The sequence below is a fragment of the Urtica dioica genome, chromosome 9, assembly GCF_054948205.1.
Source record: "Urtica dioica subsp. dioica isolate 48M chromosome 9, U.dioica_male_clone48M_v1_H2, whole genome shotgun sequence".
Lineage (NCBI taxonomy): Eukaryota > Viridiplantae > Streptophyta > Magnoliopsida > Rosales > Urticaceae > Urtica > Urtica dioica.
This window is the reverse complement of record NC_142764.1, coordinates 11,666,262-11,682,158: the sequence shown is the minus strand read 5'-3', so window position 1 is coordinate 11,682,158 and position 15,897 is coordinate 11,666,262. Positions and strand designations below refer to the sequence as shown.

The window sequence follows — 15,897 nt, the reverse complement described above, 5'->3', positions numbered from 1 at the left end:
GCTTGAACACCCAAAAAGCTTGCAAAGCTTCTTGCCTTATCACCGATAGGCGCTCCATACTCATCCACGTCAACTTCGAGTATAGTTCCTTGACTCCTCGCATGTACTATTATTGCCGGGAGTTTTGTTGGACCTCTTTTTGCTCTCTCATTAGGCGTAGCATCATCGGATCCGGAAGCTTCATTGTCGGACATTTTAAACCTGCACAAACAATCAAATAATTATTAATCGATAATAATTCTATAATAACATCATACTGTTCACGATTCTCTTAAACAAATTAACTTACTTCATCATATTTTTAATCTACATAAATGCCCTCTCCATTCTCACGTAAATACAATAACTCCTCGTTGTCAACCAGGATATCAGAACATAGACCTTTGATAGGAGTTAACGTTTTAGCTAAAATATCATCATCATGCCCTTCATCCTGAAGTTCATTTGCGTAATCTTTACTCTGCGTAGCGAATACGTATGACCATCTTGACTTGCTATGACTACGAACATAGAACACTTGTTGTACGTGTGTCGCCATCACGAACGGTTCTTTACGATGACCGATTCTATTTAGATCTACCACTGTAAATCCATTCTTGTTCACTTTAACACCATTATTACTCTAAACCCAATCACACAAAAAACCGGCTGACGAAAGGACACGTAATCGATTTCCCATATCTCTTTGATAATTCCGTAGTATATCATGTCTGAATATATGGGATTTGTGTCTTTTGCACTCGATATCTGCATAGTCTTCGCAACCAAACTCACCCCGCTATTCTGTGTGACTCTCTTACGATCACGTTCCTCTGTGCTGAACCGTACACCATTAATGATGTAACCTGAATGCTTGATAACTTCTGTACTCGGTATTTTTGATAAACAACGAAGTGTACGAATAGCATCGTTCTTTGTCAAAACTCTCTCTTCTAACCATTTTGAAAATCTGCGCACGTGCTCGTTTTGTATCCATTTCGGAGTCTTATTTGTCGACGTATGTTGCAATAAATTCATGTGTTCTCTGTATTTTAAGATAAGAAGTTAATATATATATATATATATATATATATATATATATATATAGAAGACTAAAAATATATGAAAATATAAAGTATGATAACTTACTCGATAAATGGCTGAACTAAATCGGAGTTCTCTAAGATCATATGATGCGCTTGCAAAAGCTGTGTATAGGAAACCGAACAAACAACCCCATTGTTTAAGCCTTTACTTGTAACACTATCTCGAACAACATCAGTGCGAAGTCCAACAGCTTCCAAATCGTGCAAGTATTCAGAACAACATTCCACAGATTCTTCAGCCAAGTACCCTTCAACGATACATCCTTCAGGCCGATTTCGATTTCTTACATATCCTTTTAACACTTGGATGAATCTCTCAAAAGGATACATCCATCGAAGATACACAGGTCCGCACAATTGCAGTTCTCTCACCAAATGCACTGTAAGATGAATCATTACGTCGAAGAATGATGGCGGAAAATATTGCTCCAATTTACACAACGTGGTCACAATGTCAGATTGAAGCTCGTCAAGTATCGATGTATCAACAACCTTGGAACAAAGAATGTTAAAAAATGCACAGAGTCGTATAACGGCATCTCTCAATCCGTCTGGGAGCATCGACTCAATGGCCACGGGCAAAAGATGTTGCATCAAAACATGATAATCATGAGACTTGAGTCCAAAGACTTTCAACTCCTCCAAAGAAACATAACTTCGGATGTTAGCTGCATATCCCTCGGGCACCTTAATATCAAACAATGTTTGACAAAACTTCTTTTTCTCCTCTCTTGTTAGAGTAAAAGAACATGGTAGTAGATATGTACGATTTCCATTCTCCTTCGGAGCTAATTCAGTTCTAATTCCCATATGAACCAAGTCTCGCCGTGACGATATACCATCTTTTGTTTTTCCCGGAATGTTAAGCAGTGTAGAAATGACACTATCGCACACATTCTTTTCAATATGCATGACATCAAGATTATGACGCACAAGTAGATGCTTCCAATACTCTAACTCGAAGAATATCGATTTCTTCTTCCAACTTCCTTCGTCGTAGACTACTTTCTCCCCTCTTTTCCTCTTTACAGACGTATCACTCTTCGGCTTTTTCACAATTTTTCCCAGAGGCCTAAGTTTCATCTTCGACAACATATTAAAGGTTTCAACTCCTGACAATGGCTTTTTAACTGTATGAAACTCTTTTTTTCCATTAAACGCCGCTTGACATCTGCGAAAACGATGATTTAATGGTAAAAAGCGTCTATGATTCATATACACAACTTTTTGCCCATATTTCAGGTATTCACCTTCAGTATCGTCTGCACAAATCGTACATCCCTTAAAGCCTTTGACAGAATAACCAGATAAATTTCCATAAGCCGGGAAATCATTTATGGTCCATAACAGAACAGCCCGAAGTGTGAATTCCTCTTTAAGATGTCCATCAAAAGCTTGGACACCATTTTCCCACAACAACTTCAGTTCGTCTATCAATGGAGCCAAATACACATCAATGTCATTACCTGGTTGTTTGGGACCAGAGATAAGTAGAGATAACATCATGAATTTGCGTTTCATGCACAACCAAGGCGGGAGATTATACGTCACAAGAACCACGGGCCAACAACTGTATCTACTGCTTTGTAGACTATGTGGATTAATACCATCGGATGAGAGAGCGAGACGAAGATTTCTATACTCTTTGCCGAACGTCGGCCACTTTGAGTCAACATGTTTCCAGGCAGGCGAATCTGCGGGGTGTCGAAGCTTTCCATCATCGATCCTTTGGTTAGCATGCCAAGTCAAACTTTGAGCGTGCTTAGGATTTCGTAATAATCGACGAAAACGCGGAATGATTGGTAGGTGCCACAATAGTTTTACAGGGATTTTAGATTGCTTTTCTGTATCCTTTTTCTGCTTCCACCTAGAAGCTTCACACATGGGACACTGCTCAAGAGTTTCATACTCATTACGGTAAAGGATGCAATCATTTGGACATGCATGAATTTTCTTATATCCCAAATCAATAGCCGCTAGAGTTTTTTTTGCCACATATACAGACGAGGGTATCTGATTATTTCCTGGCAATATATCTCTTAGCAAGCCAAGAAGTTCTGAGAACATAACATCGCTCGATCCGTATTTGGCTTTTAAGTTGAATAACCTTATTAAGGTTGAAAGTTTGGTGAACTTGACACAACCAGGATATAGAGGAGTTTCGGCGTCACTTAAAAGAGAATAAAGCTCGTCGGGATTGTCTTGAAGTTCACCTTGCAAATCATTAACCATCTCAGCAATGTAAGGGGCGTCAACGTCTTCTTCATCAGAATTATCTTGAACGACAACATTATGTTCTGCCACATAATTTTCCCCATGGTGTATCCATATCTTATAGCTTTGATCGATACCCTTACATATCAAATGTTCTTTTAGGGTAGTAATGTTACCAAAGCTTAAATTCCCACATTTGACACACGGACATGGAATTCTCTCTATGTTTTCACATACACTAAGACAATGGTCCAAGAACTTTCTCACACCATCCACATATTGGTTTGAATCTCTACGAGCCGACATCCATAACTTATCCATAATAAAGCTATACACAAAAATAAAACCCAATTAAAAAAAAAGACATCTAAACTACATAACATATATGATCATCTCAACACAACAAAATCACACACAATTCACGTGCAAAAAAAAGCGACATCTAAAGTCTAACCTACTAGGAAACATAACTTATTTAATCATTACAAAACAACAAAATTCGCACACAATTCACACACAATTCATGTCCAACAAAGAAAAAACGACGTCTAAAGTCTATAAACTACTAGTAAACATAACATATCGATACATATATCAAAATCACAAAAAATAATCATTTTATATTATCTAGTGACACACAATTTTCAAGCGACGCCCAATATAATATGTACAAAAAAAAAATTGACATTTTATAAAATAAAATAAAAAACTTACTTGGATGCTAATACGGGCGGCGGCGGCGACGGCGAGTGAAAACCGGATTAAAGGCGTCCACAAACTAATGAGAGGCTGAAAATATGTAAAACAAATTTAATAAAATGTTTATTAAAAAAAAAAAAACTCTACCTAAGCTCGACCCGACGACGGCGACCGGACGAAAGAGGGGCGGAGGGACCGGCGGCGACTATGGGCGCGGGGACGGCGGTAAATAACAACAAATGCACATCCTTCACACCGAAATCAATAAAAAATAACCTAAGAATCTTAATATCATGAAATAAAAAAAAAACAAAAAAAACCTAAAAAAACCCTAAAACTAACCTCTTACCCGTGCGTCACGACCGAAAACGTTCACCAAAATCACGACGCCGGCCGGAGTAGAGTGCTAGAAATGTGTAATGGTGGTGGAGGTGGTCGGTGGAGATGTGTAATGGTGGTGGAGGTGGGTTTCAATGGAGGTATTTGGGGGTTTTGGAGAGAAAATGTCGAATGAGGAAGAAGAAGTGAGAAATAACTGTGTGCGAAATGTACTTATGCATTTTTTTTTTAAAGGGGGGCGTCGCTCGTTTTTTGAGCGACGCCAGGCCACGTGGCCCAATCAAATTAAAATGGCTTAATTTTAATCATTTCCACGTCAATCGAGCTCCAAAAAATTATGTTATGCGTCGCTCAAAAATGTACCCGACGCAAATATAGCGACTTCTAATAGGTATTTTGTAGTAGTGTATGATCTCATTTGGTCCTCATAAACTTGCTTCTAAACTGTTAAATGAATGGATTTGGGAGGACTAACAATCCTAATACATGCGTTATCAATAAAATCCACACATTAAAGAGAAGTTGGACGGAAAATCGACATAACGGACAACATGACGTTAAACATCATCACATATGTTCATATGTTTAGACTATTAACATTCTTTTCCCATTTGAAATGATGAAATGGTACAAATTATGTATGTCAACAACACTTCACAATACATGACACATTCTTTCATCATGATCTTCTAAGTAAGTAGAGTTTGACTTACCATGTATTTTTTCAAGTTTTTTATTTTTATATTTATAACAACCATTGGTCCCTTAAGACGTATTTAATGAAATAAAAAAGAGATTTCTCATTAAATTTCATCAAAGTATCCTATTTCGTGATTGAAATGTCAAGAAAACGTACTGTTTCGTGACTTGAAGAGTTTGTTTCATGATAGATACGTCACGAAATCTCAATTTTTCATGACAAGATAGTCACGAAATCCCCATTTTTCGTGACAGGAAAGTCACGAAATCCCCATTTTTCGTGACAGGAAAGTCACGCAATCCCCATTTTTCGTGACAAATATACACGAAATCCCCATTTTTCGTGACATAGAAGTCACGAAATTCTAATTTTTCATGACAGATATACGTGTCAATTACATGAAACATGCTCTCTTTTGTTCATTTGATCTCGTTTGGTCCTCATAAACTTGCTTCTAGAATGTTAGATGAGTTGATTTGGAGAACTAACAACGCTAATACATGAGTTATCAATCAATTTCCACGTTAAGGATAAGTTAGAGGGGAAAACGACATGTCGGACGACATGACGTTAAACCTCATTAACCTATGTTCATATGTTTAGACTACTTGACATTCTTTGTCCATTTGAAATGATGAAATTGTACAAATTAATGTGTGTCAACAACACTTCACACTTATGTCCTCATAATCTTCTAGGTAAGTAAACCTTATTCACCTGTGTTCATATGTTTAGAGTATTAACATTCTTTTCCCATTTAAAATTATGAAATTGTAATCTTCTAGGTAAGTAAACGTCATTCACAATGTACTGTTTCGTGACTTGAAGAGTTTTTTCGCGACATCTACGTCACGAAATCCCAATGTTTCGTGACATGAAATTCATGAAATCCCCATATTTTTCGTGACAGAAAAGTCACAAAATCCCCATTTTTCGTGACAGAAAAGTCACAAATCCATTTGTTTAGTGACATGAAAGTCACAAAATTTTATTGTTCCGTGTTATTATTTATTAAAAACTAATTTCATAAAAATAAAAAATGTGTCTATTTTATTAATTATTTATGTGTGTACTTTATTATTTTCATGAAAATTAACACAAAATTATTTTAAAAAATAAAAAATGTGTCTATTTTATTAATTATTTATTAAAAACTAATTTCATAAAAATAAAAAAATGTATCTATTTTATTAATTATTTATGTGTGTACTTTATTATTTTCAAATTTTTATTTGTATTATTATAGTAACCATTGGTCCTCTACGCCGTATTTAATGAAATAAACAAGAGTTTTATCATTAAATTCCATCAAAGTGTCACAAAATTCTAATTTTTTCGTGACATAAAGGTCACGAATTCCCATTTCTCGTGATAAATACGTCACGAATTCTCAGAATTTCGTGATAAAAAAATGTGTCTATTTTATTAATTATTTATGTGTATTTTATTATAATATATAAGGACAAATAATGGAGAGAGAGGTGAGTGGTACCTAGGATAGTCTAGTGGTAATTCCACATCACCTCCTGTGTGGAGGTCGTGTGTTCAATCACCACTGCAGCCTAGCTGCCTTCAAAAAAAAAAAAATGGAGAGAGAGGTGGGTAGGTGAGAGTGAGGTCCATGAGACATTGACATTTACAAAAAGTAAATACATAAGGATATAATGGTAATTACATAAATGAAAAAAGTGTCAGATGTCCTATTTGTGACCTTTTAAAAAAAAAATCCAAAAAAGTCATTTGCATTTTTTTTACTCCTATTTTGGAAAACTCCCATAAACTATTTGTTGTAAATTATTGTTAGTGATAGGTTAAAAATCAATTTTTTTTTTGTAAAAACCGTGAAGCATGTAGGTTTGAAAATAAATCGCTAGTGCCCTATTTAACCCGACTTAGAACAATTAATCCAAGAGACCACACAAATATCGCACAAACCCTCTGATTTTCGCATATTCCCAATATTTTAGGGTTTCACATATATTTTGTTTTCTTTTTGAAATTTCTAATGGATTTTTTTTAAAGATTTTATTTCGAGTTTATTGTGTTTGTTTAATTTAATATTTCATAGTTAATTTTTCATATTCCCAATTTAAATAGAATTTATTAAGTATTTTATTTTATTTTTATAAGGAATTCTTGATTCCAAGCTTTGATTTTGAGTTGATATAATTTTTTTGAGGGAGGGCTTTATAGTTGATTTTGAGTTGATATAATTGATGAAGAGTTAGTTTTTTTTTTTTGGAAGTGTCAAAGTGCACATATGCCTATTTTTGTTATCATGAGTTGATAGAAAAGACACGAATATGTGTTGTAATGAAATAAACAATATGCACATTAGTGTATAAGTGTTGTATGAGATTTCAATTTTATGTATGAAAACTTTTTATCAAGTTTTATGTTTATTTATGAATACCTCAATTTGTCTCTCATTTTGCAATCCATCTCTATGCACGAAGCCATGGGAGTGAGAGGGGGGCTCCTCAATTTTTCTTTTTTGCATTTTTGCCCATTTTTTATTTTATTTTTACATTTTTTCACCCTCAAAATTTACAAATCAACCCCCCTTTAATTTTTATGTTGCGAATTAACCCCCTTAATCTAGATTCCTGGCTTCGTCCCTGTCTATATATGAAATGATTTACTATATCGAAAAGTCAGCGAATATGTTGTGTAATGAAATAAACAAAGAGAAATTGCCTCATTTGCCATTAATTTTATAACATTTTCACATTTTTCACCAAAACACTAATTTGGCCCAAAATGCCACCGAGATGTCAACATTGTTGACATAGAGATGTCAACAATGTTGACATCTCATAATGAATGGAAAAAACAGATGTCAACATTGTTGACATAGATGGTGGTATTTTGGGATAAATTAGTGTTTTGGTGGAAACTGAGAAAATGTTATGAAATTAGTGGCAAATTGAGCAATTTCTCAATAAACAATATGCACATAAGTGTACAAGTGATTTTAATTATATGTATGAAATCAAGTTTTATGTTCATTTATGTATGCCTCGATTTTCTCTCATTTTACAATTTATCTCTATATAGTAAATGATTTACACATAGATAATGGTAACCCATCTTTTCTTATTCATTTGCGATATATCTTGTGTGATAAACGGTTTACCGATCAAATTAGAATTGTAACGAGCTTAAATATCAGGGCTTTGCTGCGGGGAGTTAGCTATTTCATTATTGATAAATAATAATAATAATTATTATATACTTATAAAAAATATGATAAGTATCATATTATATGGTTTATACATTAAAAAAATGCTAATGTATGCGTACATATACACAGGGTTTGCTTTTAGTTGCCAAAAAATCATGAAGTATTTCTTCACGAAATAATCAATCAAATAAGCTACAATTTAATAAATAAAAAATTAGAATGTTGATAATTTAAATTTAGATGGTATTTGAATGTATGATTATAAGTTACATCGTTTAAATTGTCTTTAATATACATGTTATGTATTTATATGTATTGTTTTTATAAATGAATATGGAATTACTAAAAGTGTACTGAGAATGTTCAACTATATCGGTTTAAGTAACTAGTTAAACAACTATTTGCTGGTGCAAGAATAATTAAGCAAGCAATCAAACAGCAGAAAAACAATAATGGACACAGAGATTTAGTAACCTTTTTCAGTGATAAAGCAACTACTCAGGAGGATTGAAACATCCGGTGGTGGAAAACAATTCACTATTATAAGTAGAGGTACAAGGACTCAGGTTTGCAGATTTCCTCTCAAATAGCTGTCTCCTACAATATCCGATGAACTGCAATCTAAGCTCCCCTTAGATCTGAAACTCACTCACTAGGACAAAAAGTACTTTTGGATGCGACATTCTCAGGCGACAAAAAGTTCTCAATCACTCCAAGTGCAAGTCTTCCTGTTATGGTCCATGTTGTCGGTCGTTTTCGGAAAACCCGAGACGCCAAGAAGACGCGCCGTTCAAAGGGCCGATGGTCAGGCCGGAGGTCCTGAAGGGCGGCAAGCCTTCTATCACGAGTCGACTGACAAGTCCTCGTGCCAAATCCTCACGTTCCTCGAGTCGAGCCTCGGTCGCTCCTCGAGTCGAGCCTTGAATTGTTCCTCGAGTCGTTCTCCTCGAGTCGAGCCTCGGGTCGCTCCTCGAGTCGCTCCTCGAGTCGAGCCTCGAGTCGTTCTCCTCAAGTGGAAACCTTCATATTTCACGTGGCAAGAATGGTATTCGAAGACCCCTAAAGGCCCGCAAGAGTCCGGCAAGACGAGCCATTCGCCGCGCGCACAGCACGCTGTGCCGGCCAGCCGCGCAGCAAGCAGCGCGCCGCGCCAAGACGCGCCCGCGCCGCGCGCTCCATGCGCCGCGCGTCCTGCGCCGCGTCCAGTGACACGCGCGCCGCGCCAGATGACCCGCGCGCCACGCGCCGCGCGCCGCGCGTTGTGCGCCGCGCGCGCCGTGCGCCTCCGCTTGATGCCACACGCGTTCCTAGTCCCACATGGACGAAAAAGAAGCCTTCTAAGGCCCTCAAACACCTATAAATACCCCCTCTCATTGAGGGGAAATCCATCCCATTCATTCTCAAGGAACTTGAGACTTCTCTCCGCTTCTCTAGATGCCATCCTTGGCCTGAAGCGGATTCTTCACGATTTCTCGCTCTCGGAGATTCTGAAGCGCTTTCCGGGGACTCCCGAGTGCCGCCTCTCTTGATCGAACGATTAATCTTGAGCCCACGAGCGCTCTAACGGTTTTCGACTAAAAATCGCCTACGCGTCTAGCACCCTAGACGCGTCCACCATTTCTGACAAGAAATCGCCTACGCATCCGGCATTTCCAACTAGGAATCGCCTACGCGTCCGGAATCTCCGCCACAACAAGGAACTCTTGACTTAGAGTCTTCCACGTCTCCAAAAGAGAGAAAACACACATTCTCTCTCGCATACGCGATCTCCGAAGTCCTGAGACGCCGCCGAGGACTCCCCGCACCCCGTCTCCTTCGTCGAGTACGCTTCTCCACCAAGGCTCCGCGCCTCACACAGCGTCCTACACGCTTGAACAACGTTCTGACCTGATCCCACGCACGGGTACGTAGGCAGCCGACAACCAAGGCACGGTCACTCCTCCTCCTCACCCCCTACCTCTCCCGAGGGGCGGGTTGATCGGAGAAAACCCTAGCTCGAGACTATCGAGTTCACACTCTTGGCCCGGGTGCGATCACTTGGTCCGGCCTTGGATCGAACCGCCCGAGGTTTTAAATAGTTGTTCATTTTTGTGCGACAACATTTTGGCGCTAGAAGGAGGGGACTTCCCGACCTATTCAGCCCGAAATCCCTTATGTTCATCTTCTTCTTTTCTTCTGCGAACTCAACTTTCTCGAACTTGAGAAACGATGAGTAGCCAACCGACCATACGTTCTAAGGGCGTTAACAACCCCGATAACGTCACTGGGACCAAGAAATACTTATTGCGCTCCCAAGCGCATGGTGACAAAGAGTCGCTCCACGAAGAGAGCTCGACCCCCTCACCATCTCCATCTCCTGATTGCAGGGACGACCGCATCATGGAGTTGGAGGAGAGTGTCCGCCAACTGAAGGCGAAGAACGCGAGGTACCGCAACTGACTGGCTGAGAAGTCGAGTCAAGCATCACTCCTCGAGTCGAGTCATTCCCCTCGAGTCGAGCCTTGCTCCCCGAGTCGAGTCACACTCCTCGAGTCGAGCCTTGCTCTTCGAGACGAGTCACACTCCTCGAGTCGAGCCTTGCTCCTAGAGACGAGTCATTCTCCTCGAATCGAGCTTGCTCCTCGAGACGAGTCATTCTCCTCGAATCGAGCTTGCTCCCCGAGTCGAGTCACACTCCTCAAGTCGAGCCTTATTCCTCGAGACAGGTCATTCTCCTCGGGTCGAGTCATTCTCCTCGAGTCGAGCTTCGCTCCTCTAGACAAGTCATTCTCCTCGAGTCGAGCCTTGCTCCTCGAGTCGAGTCATTCTCCTCGTGTCGAGCCTTGCTCCTCGAGATGAGTCATTCTCCTCGAGTCGAGCCTTGCTCCTCGAGACGAGTCATACTCCTCGAGCCGAGCCATGCTCTTCGAGACGAGTCGCACTCCTCGAGTCGAGCCTTTCTCCTTGAGTCGAGCCTTGCTCCTCGAGTCGAGTCATTCTCCTCGAGTCGAGCCTTGCTCCTCGAGACGAGTCATTCTCCTCGAGTCGAGCTTCGCTCCTCGAGACAAGTCATTCCCCTTGAGTCGAGCTTCGCTCCTCGAGTCAAGTACTTCTCCTCGAGTCGAGCCTTGCTCCTCGAGTCGAGTCATTCTCCTCGAGTCGAGCATCGCTCCTCGAGTCGAGTCATTCTCCTCGAGTCGAGCATCGCTCCTCGATTCAAGTCATTCTCCTCGAAGTCGAGCCTCGCTCCTCGAGTCGAGTCATTCTCCTCGAGTCGAGCCTCGCTCCTCGAGACGAGTCATTCTCTTCGAGTCGAGCTTCGCCCCTCGAGTCGAGTCATTCTCCTCGAGTTGAGCCTCGCTCCTCGAGTCAAGTCGTTCTCCTCGAGTCGAGCCATGCTTCTCGAGACGAGTTACTCTCCTCGAATCGGGCTTTGCTCCTCGAATCGAGCCTTAAACTTTACGCACGAAGAGCCTCCGTCCGTGTCTCACGAGGCGATTTACCAAGCGAGTTGTGCATCCGCACAATGACGCGATAGTTCTCAAAGCTCAAGTGGCTAACAACTTGGTGAAAAGAGTTCTCATCGACAACGGCAGTGCTGCCAACATAATTTTCAAGTCCACCCTAGAGCGCATGAAGCTCGGGGGGCTACGTCCAACTCCGACCCAAACGCCTCTATTCGGGTTCACTGGGGATAGAGTCATGACCGAAGGCATCATCGATTTGCCGGTCACCTTCGGAACTCCCGGAGGCATTGAAGTCGTTCACATGGTCCCATTCCTAGTGATCGATCAAGAGTCGCCCTACAATGTAATCATTGGGCGACCCACGCTGAACCGACTAAGGGCCATTACTTCAACATACCACCTACTGGTGAAGTTCCCCACCGAGGATGGAATCGGCACCATGGCTGGAGATCAATCCCAAGCCAGAATATGCTACATCCAAGGAATCGATGGAAAAACCGCTAGAAAGACGGTTAACACGATCTCCCGAATCAGAGATAGCATCGAGTCGACCAAGGTCCTCCGCGAAATCCACGAAGACCTCTGCATGACACTCAAGTGCAAGGCGCCGAAGTCTTTATCTCAAACAGGGAGGGACCCCACAAAGTCTGCCAAGTCATACATGACGAGACACACCACATCAAATACACAGACGAAACACTGATCTGTCGCCTGTGGAATGCGGAACACTTGAGGCAGTACTACCAGTAGCCAGCGCTTCCCCCCATTTAATTTCTTTGCTTTCCAACATTCAATAAGGCCTACGAGCCAACATTTTAGGATTTTAAATTTTTGCAATATTAATAAAGTTCGAGGTTTTTTCTTTCAAAATCCATTTTTTCAAAGATTATCGATCATCAAAATACGATTGTAAACCCAAAAACTCGGGGGGCTAGTGACATAGGCAACGGTAAGTACGCTCAAGAAAGTACGCTCCACCTAAAGAAAGTACGCTCCACCAAAACAAAACACCTGAACATAAACGGGAACGAGCGTTCAATAAAGACGTCTCCGCGGCGCGCCGTAAGACATCCCAGAGATGCAGGCTAAAGTCGTCCCCCGCGACGCACCCAAGACGCCTACATGGCGCAACGTAAGATGCCTACATGGCGCAACGTAAGACGCCTACATGGCGCGACCTAAGACGCCTACATGGCGCACTTAAGACGCCTACATGGCGCACGTAAGACGCGTAAAGGCGCAGCCCGTAAGACGCCTACATGGCGCAACCTAAGACGCCTACATGGCGCACGTAAGACGCGTAAAGGCGCAGCCCGTAAGACGCCTACATGGCGCAACCTAAGACGCCTACATGGCGCACGTAAGACGCGTAAAGGCGCAGCCCGTAAGACGCCTACATGGCGCAACTTAAGACGCCTACATGGCGCACGTAAGACGCGTAAAAGCGCAGCCCGTAAGACGCCTACATGGCGCAACCTAAGACGCCTACATGGCGCACGTAAGTCGCGTAAAGGCGCAGCCCGTAAGACGCCTACATGGCGCAACTTAAGACGCCTACATGGCGCACGTAAGTCGCGTAAAGGCGCAGCCCGTAAGACGCCTACATGGTGCAACCTAAGACGCCTACATGGCGCACGTAAGACGCGTAAAGGCGCAACCCGTAAGACGCCTACATGGCGCAACCTAAGACGCCTACATGGTGCACGTAAGACGCGTAAAGGCGCAACCCGTAAGACGCCTACATGGCGCAACCTAAGACGCCTACATGGCGCACGTAAGACGCGTAAAGGCGCAACCCGTAAGACGCCTACATGGTGCAACCTAAGACGCCTACATGGCGCACGTAAGACGCGTAAAGGCGCAACCTATAAGACGCCTACAGGGCGCGCTTAAGACGCCTACATGGCGCACGTAAGACGCCTACATGGCGCAGCCCAAGACGCCTACATGGCGCACGTAAGACGCCTACATGGCGCAACTCAAAACGCCTACATAGTGCATCTAAAACGCCTACATGGCGCAACCAAAATGCCTACATGGCTAATCTAAAACGCCTATACGGCACACCTAAGAAGCCTGCATGGTGCATCTTGGCCATCCCTTGCGATGTGCCTAAGACACCTAAACGACGCACAAAACCGTCTCTCACAACGCGCTCTGAGTCACCACGAGGCGTTGCATATGATGACTAAATCGCAATGCACCTGAACCGCCGTACGAGGCGCAGTTCATGCCATCTTCGCCATCGCCAACTAAACACGATCACACTCACCTTGGGAGAATCCTCGTTCCATGCGAGTTAATTGAAGCTGCTCGCAAAAACTCGCGAACCCCGCCTCCGAGCAAGAACCTCGCTCGGCCTGAACTAGCTGAGACTTCGCTCCTCGAGTCGAGCTTCGCTTCTCGAGTCGAGTCAGTCTTCTCGAGTTGAGCTTCGCTCCTCGAGTCGAGTCAGTCTCCTCGAGTCGAGCTTCGCTCCTCGAGTCGAGTTTCGCTCCTCGAGTCGAGTCAGTCTCCCCGAGTTGAGCTTCGCTCCTTGAGTCAAGTCATTCTCCTCGAGTCGAGCTTCGCTCCTCGAGTCGAGTCAGTCTCATCGAGTTGAGCTTCGCTCCTTGAGTCAAGTCATTATCCTCGAGTTGAGCTTCGCTCCTCGAGTCGAGTCAGTCTCCTCGAGTCGAGCTTCGCTCCTCGAGTCGAGTCATCCTCCTCGAGTCGAGTTTCGCTCCTCGAGTCGAGTCAGTCTCCCCGAGTTGAGCTTCGCTCCTCGAGTCAAGTCAGTCTCCTCGAGTAAAGCTTCGCTCCTCGAGTCGAGTCATCCTCCTCGAGTTGAGCTTCGCTCCTTGAGTCGAGTCATTCTCCTCGAAGTCGAGCTTCGCTCCTTGAGTCGAGTCATTATCCTCGAGTCAAGCTTAGCTCCTCGAGTCGAGTCATTCTCCTCGAGTCGAGCCTCGCTCCTCGAGTCGAGTCATTCTCCTCGAGTCGAGTCATTCTCCTCGAATCAAGTTTTGCTCCTCGAGTCAAGTCACTGTCCTCGAGTCGAGTTTCGCTCCTCGAGTCGAGTCATTCTCCTCGAGTCGAGTCATTCGCCTCGAGTCGAGTTTCGCTCCTCGAGTCGAGTCATTCTCCCCGTGTCGAGCTTCACTCCTTGAGTCGAGTCATTATCCTCGAAATCGAGCTTCGCTCCACGAGTCGAGTCATCCTCCTCGAGTCGAGCTTCGCTCCACGAGACAAGTCATTCTCCTCGAGTTGAGCTTCTCTCCTCGAGTCGAGTCATTCTCCTCGAACTGAACCATTCTCCTCGAGTCGAGCCCCGCTCCTCGGGTCGAGTCATTCTCCTCGAGTCGAGCTTCGCTCCTTGAGTCGAGTCATTCTCCTCGAAGTCAAGCTTCGCTCCTTGAATCGTGTCATTCTCCTCGAAGTCGAGCTTCGCTCCTCGAGTCGAGTCATTCTCCTCGAGTCGAGCCTCGCTCCTCGAGTCGAGTCATTCTCCTCGAGTCGAGTTTCGCTCCTTGAGTCGAGTCATTATCCTCGAGTCAAGCTTAGCTCCTCGAGTCGAGTCATTCTCCTCGAGTCGAGCTTCGCTCCTCGAGTCGAGTCATTCTCCTCGAGTCGAGTCATTCTCCTCGAATCAAGTTTTGCTCCTCGAGTCAAGTCACTGTCCTCGAGTCGAGTTTCGCTCCTCGAGTCGAGTCATTCTCCTCGAGTCAAGTCATTCGCCTCGAGTCGAGTTTCACTCCTCGAGTCGAGTCATTCTCCTCGAAGTCAAGCTTCGCTCCTTGAGTCGAGTCATTCTCCTCGAAGTCGAGCTTTGCTCCTCAAGTCGAGTCATTCTCCTCGAGTCGAGCTTCGCTCCTTGAGTCGAATCATTATCCTCAAAATCGAGCCTCGCTCCTCGAGTCGAGTCATTCTCCTCAAGTCGAGCTTTGCTCCACGAGTCGAGTCATTCTCCTCGAGTCGAGCTTCGCCCCTTGAGTCGAGTCATTCTCCTCGAGTCGAGCTTCGCTCCTTGAGTCGAATCATTCTCCTCAAGTCGAGCCTCGCCCCTCGAGTCGATTCATTCTCCTCGAGTCGAGCTTTGCTCCTTAAGTTGAGTCGTTCTCCTCGAGTCGAGTCCCGCTACTCGAACAAACAGCTGGAGCAACCTGAAGAACAGGTTAGCCAAAGTAGAGACCCGCGCTCGCGCCTGGGGAATAAGGGCCGATCTTCCGAACGCAGACGAAGAAGCGTCAC

At 43.4% G+C, this 15,897-nt stretch overlaps 1 protein-coding gene across 1 annotated transcript; it reads right to left on the bottom strand.

Annotated features, from left to right (window-relative positions):
- Positions 1-1,124: 1,124 nt before the first annotated feature.
- On the bottom strand, positions 1,125-3,503 carry LOC149384941 (uncharacterized). The gene has a single exon (XM_089624856.1). The coding sequence runs from the start codon at positions 3,315-3,317 to the stop codon at positions 1,125-1,127; it is 2,193 nt and encodes a 730-aa protein (XP_089480982.1). The 5' UTR covers positions 3,318-3,503.
- Positions 3,504-15,897: the final 12,394 nt, after the last annotated feature.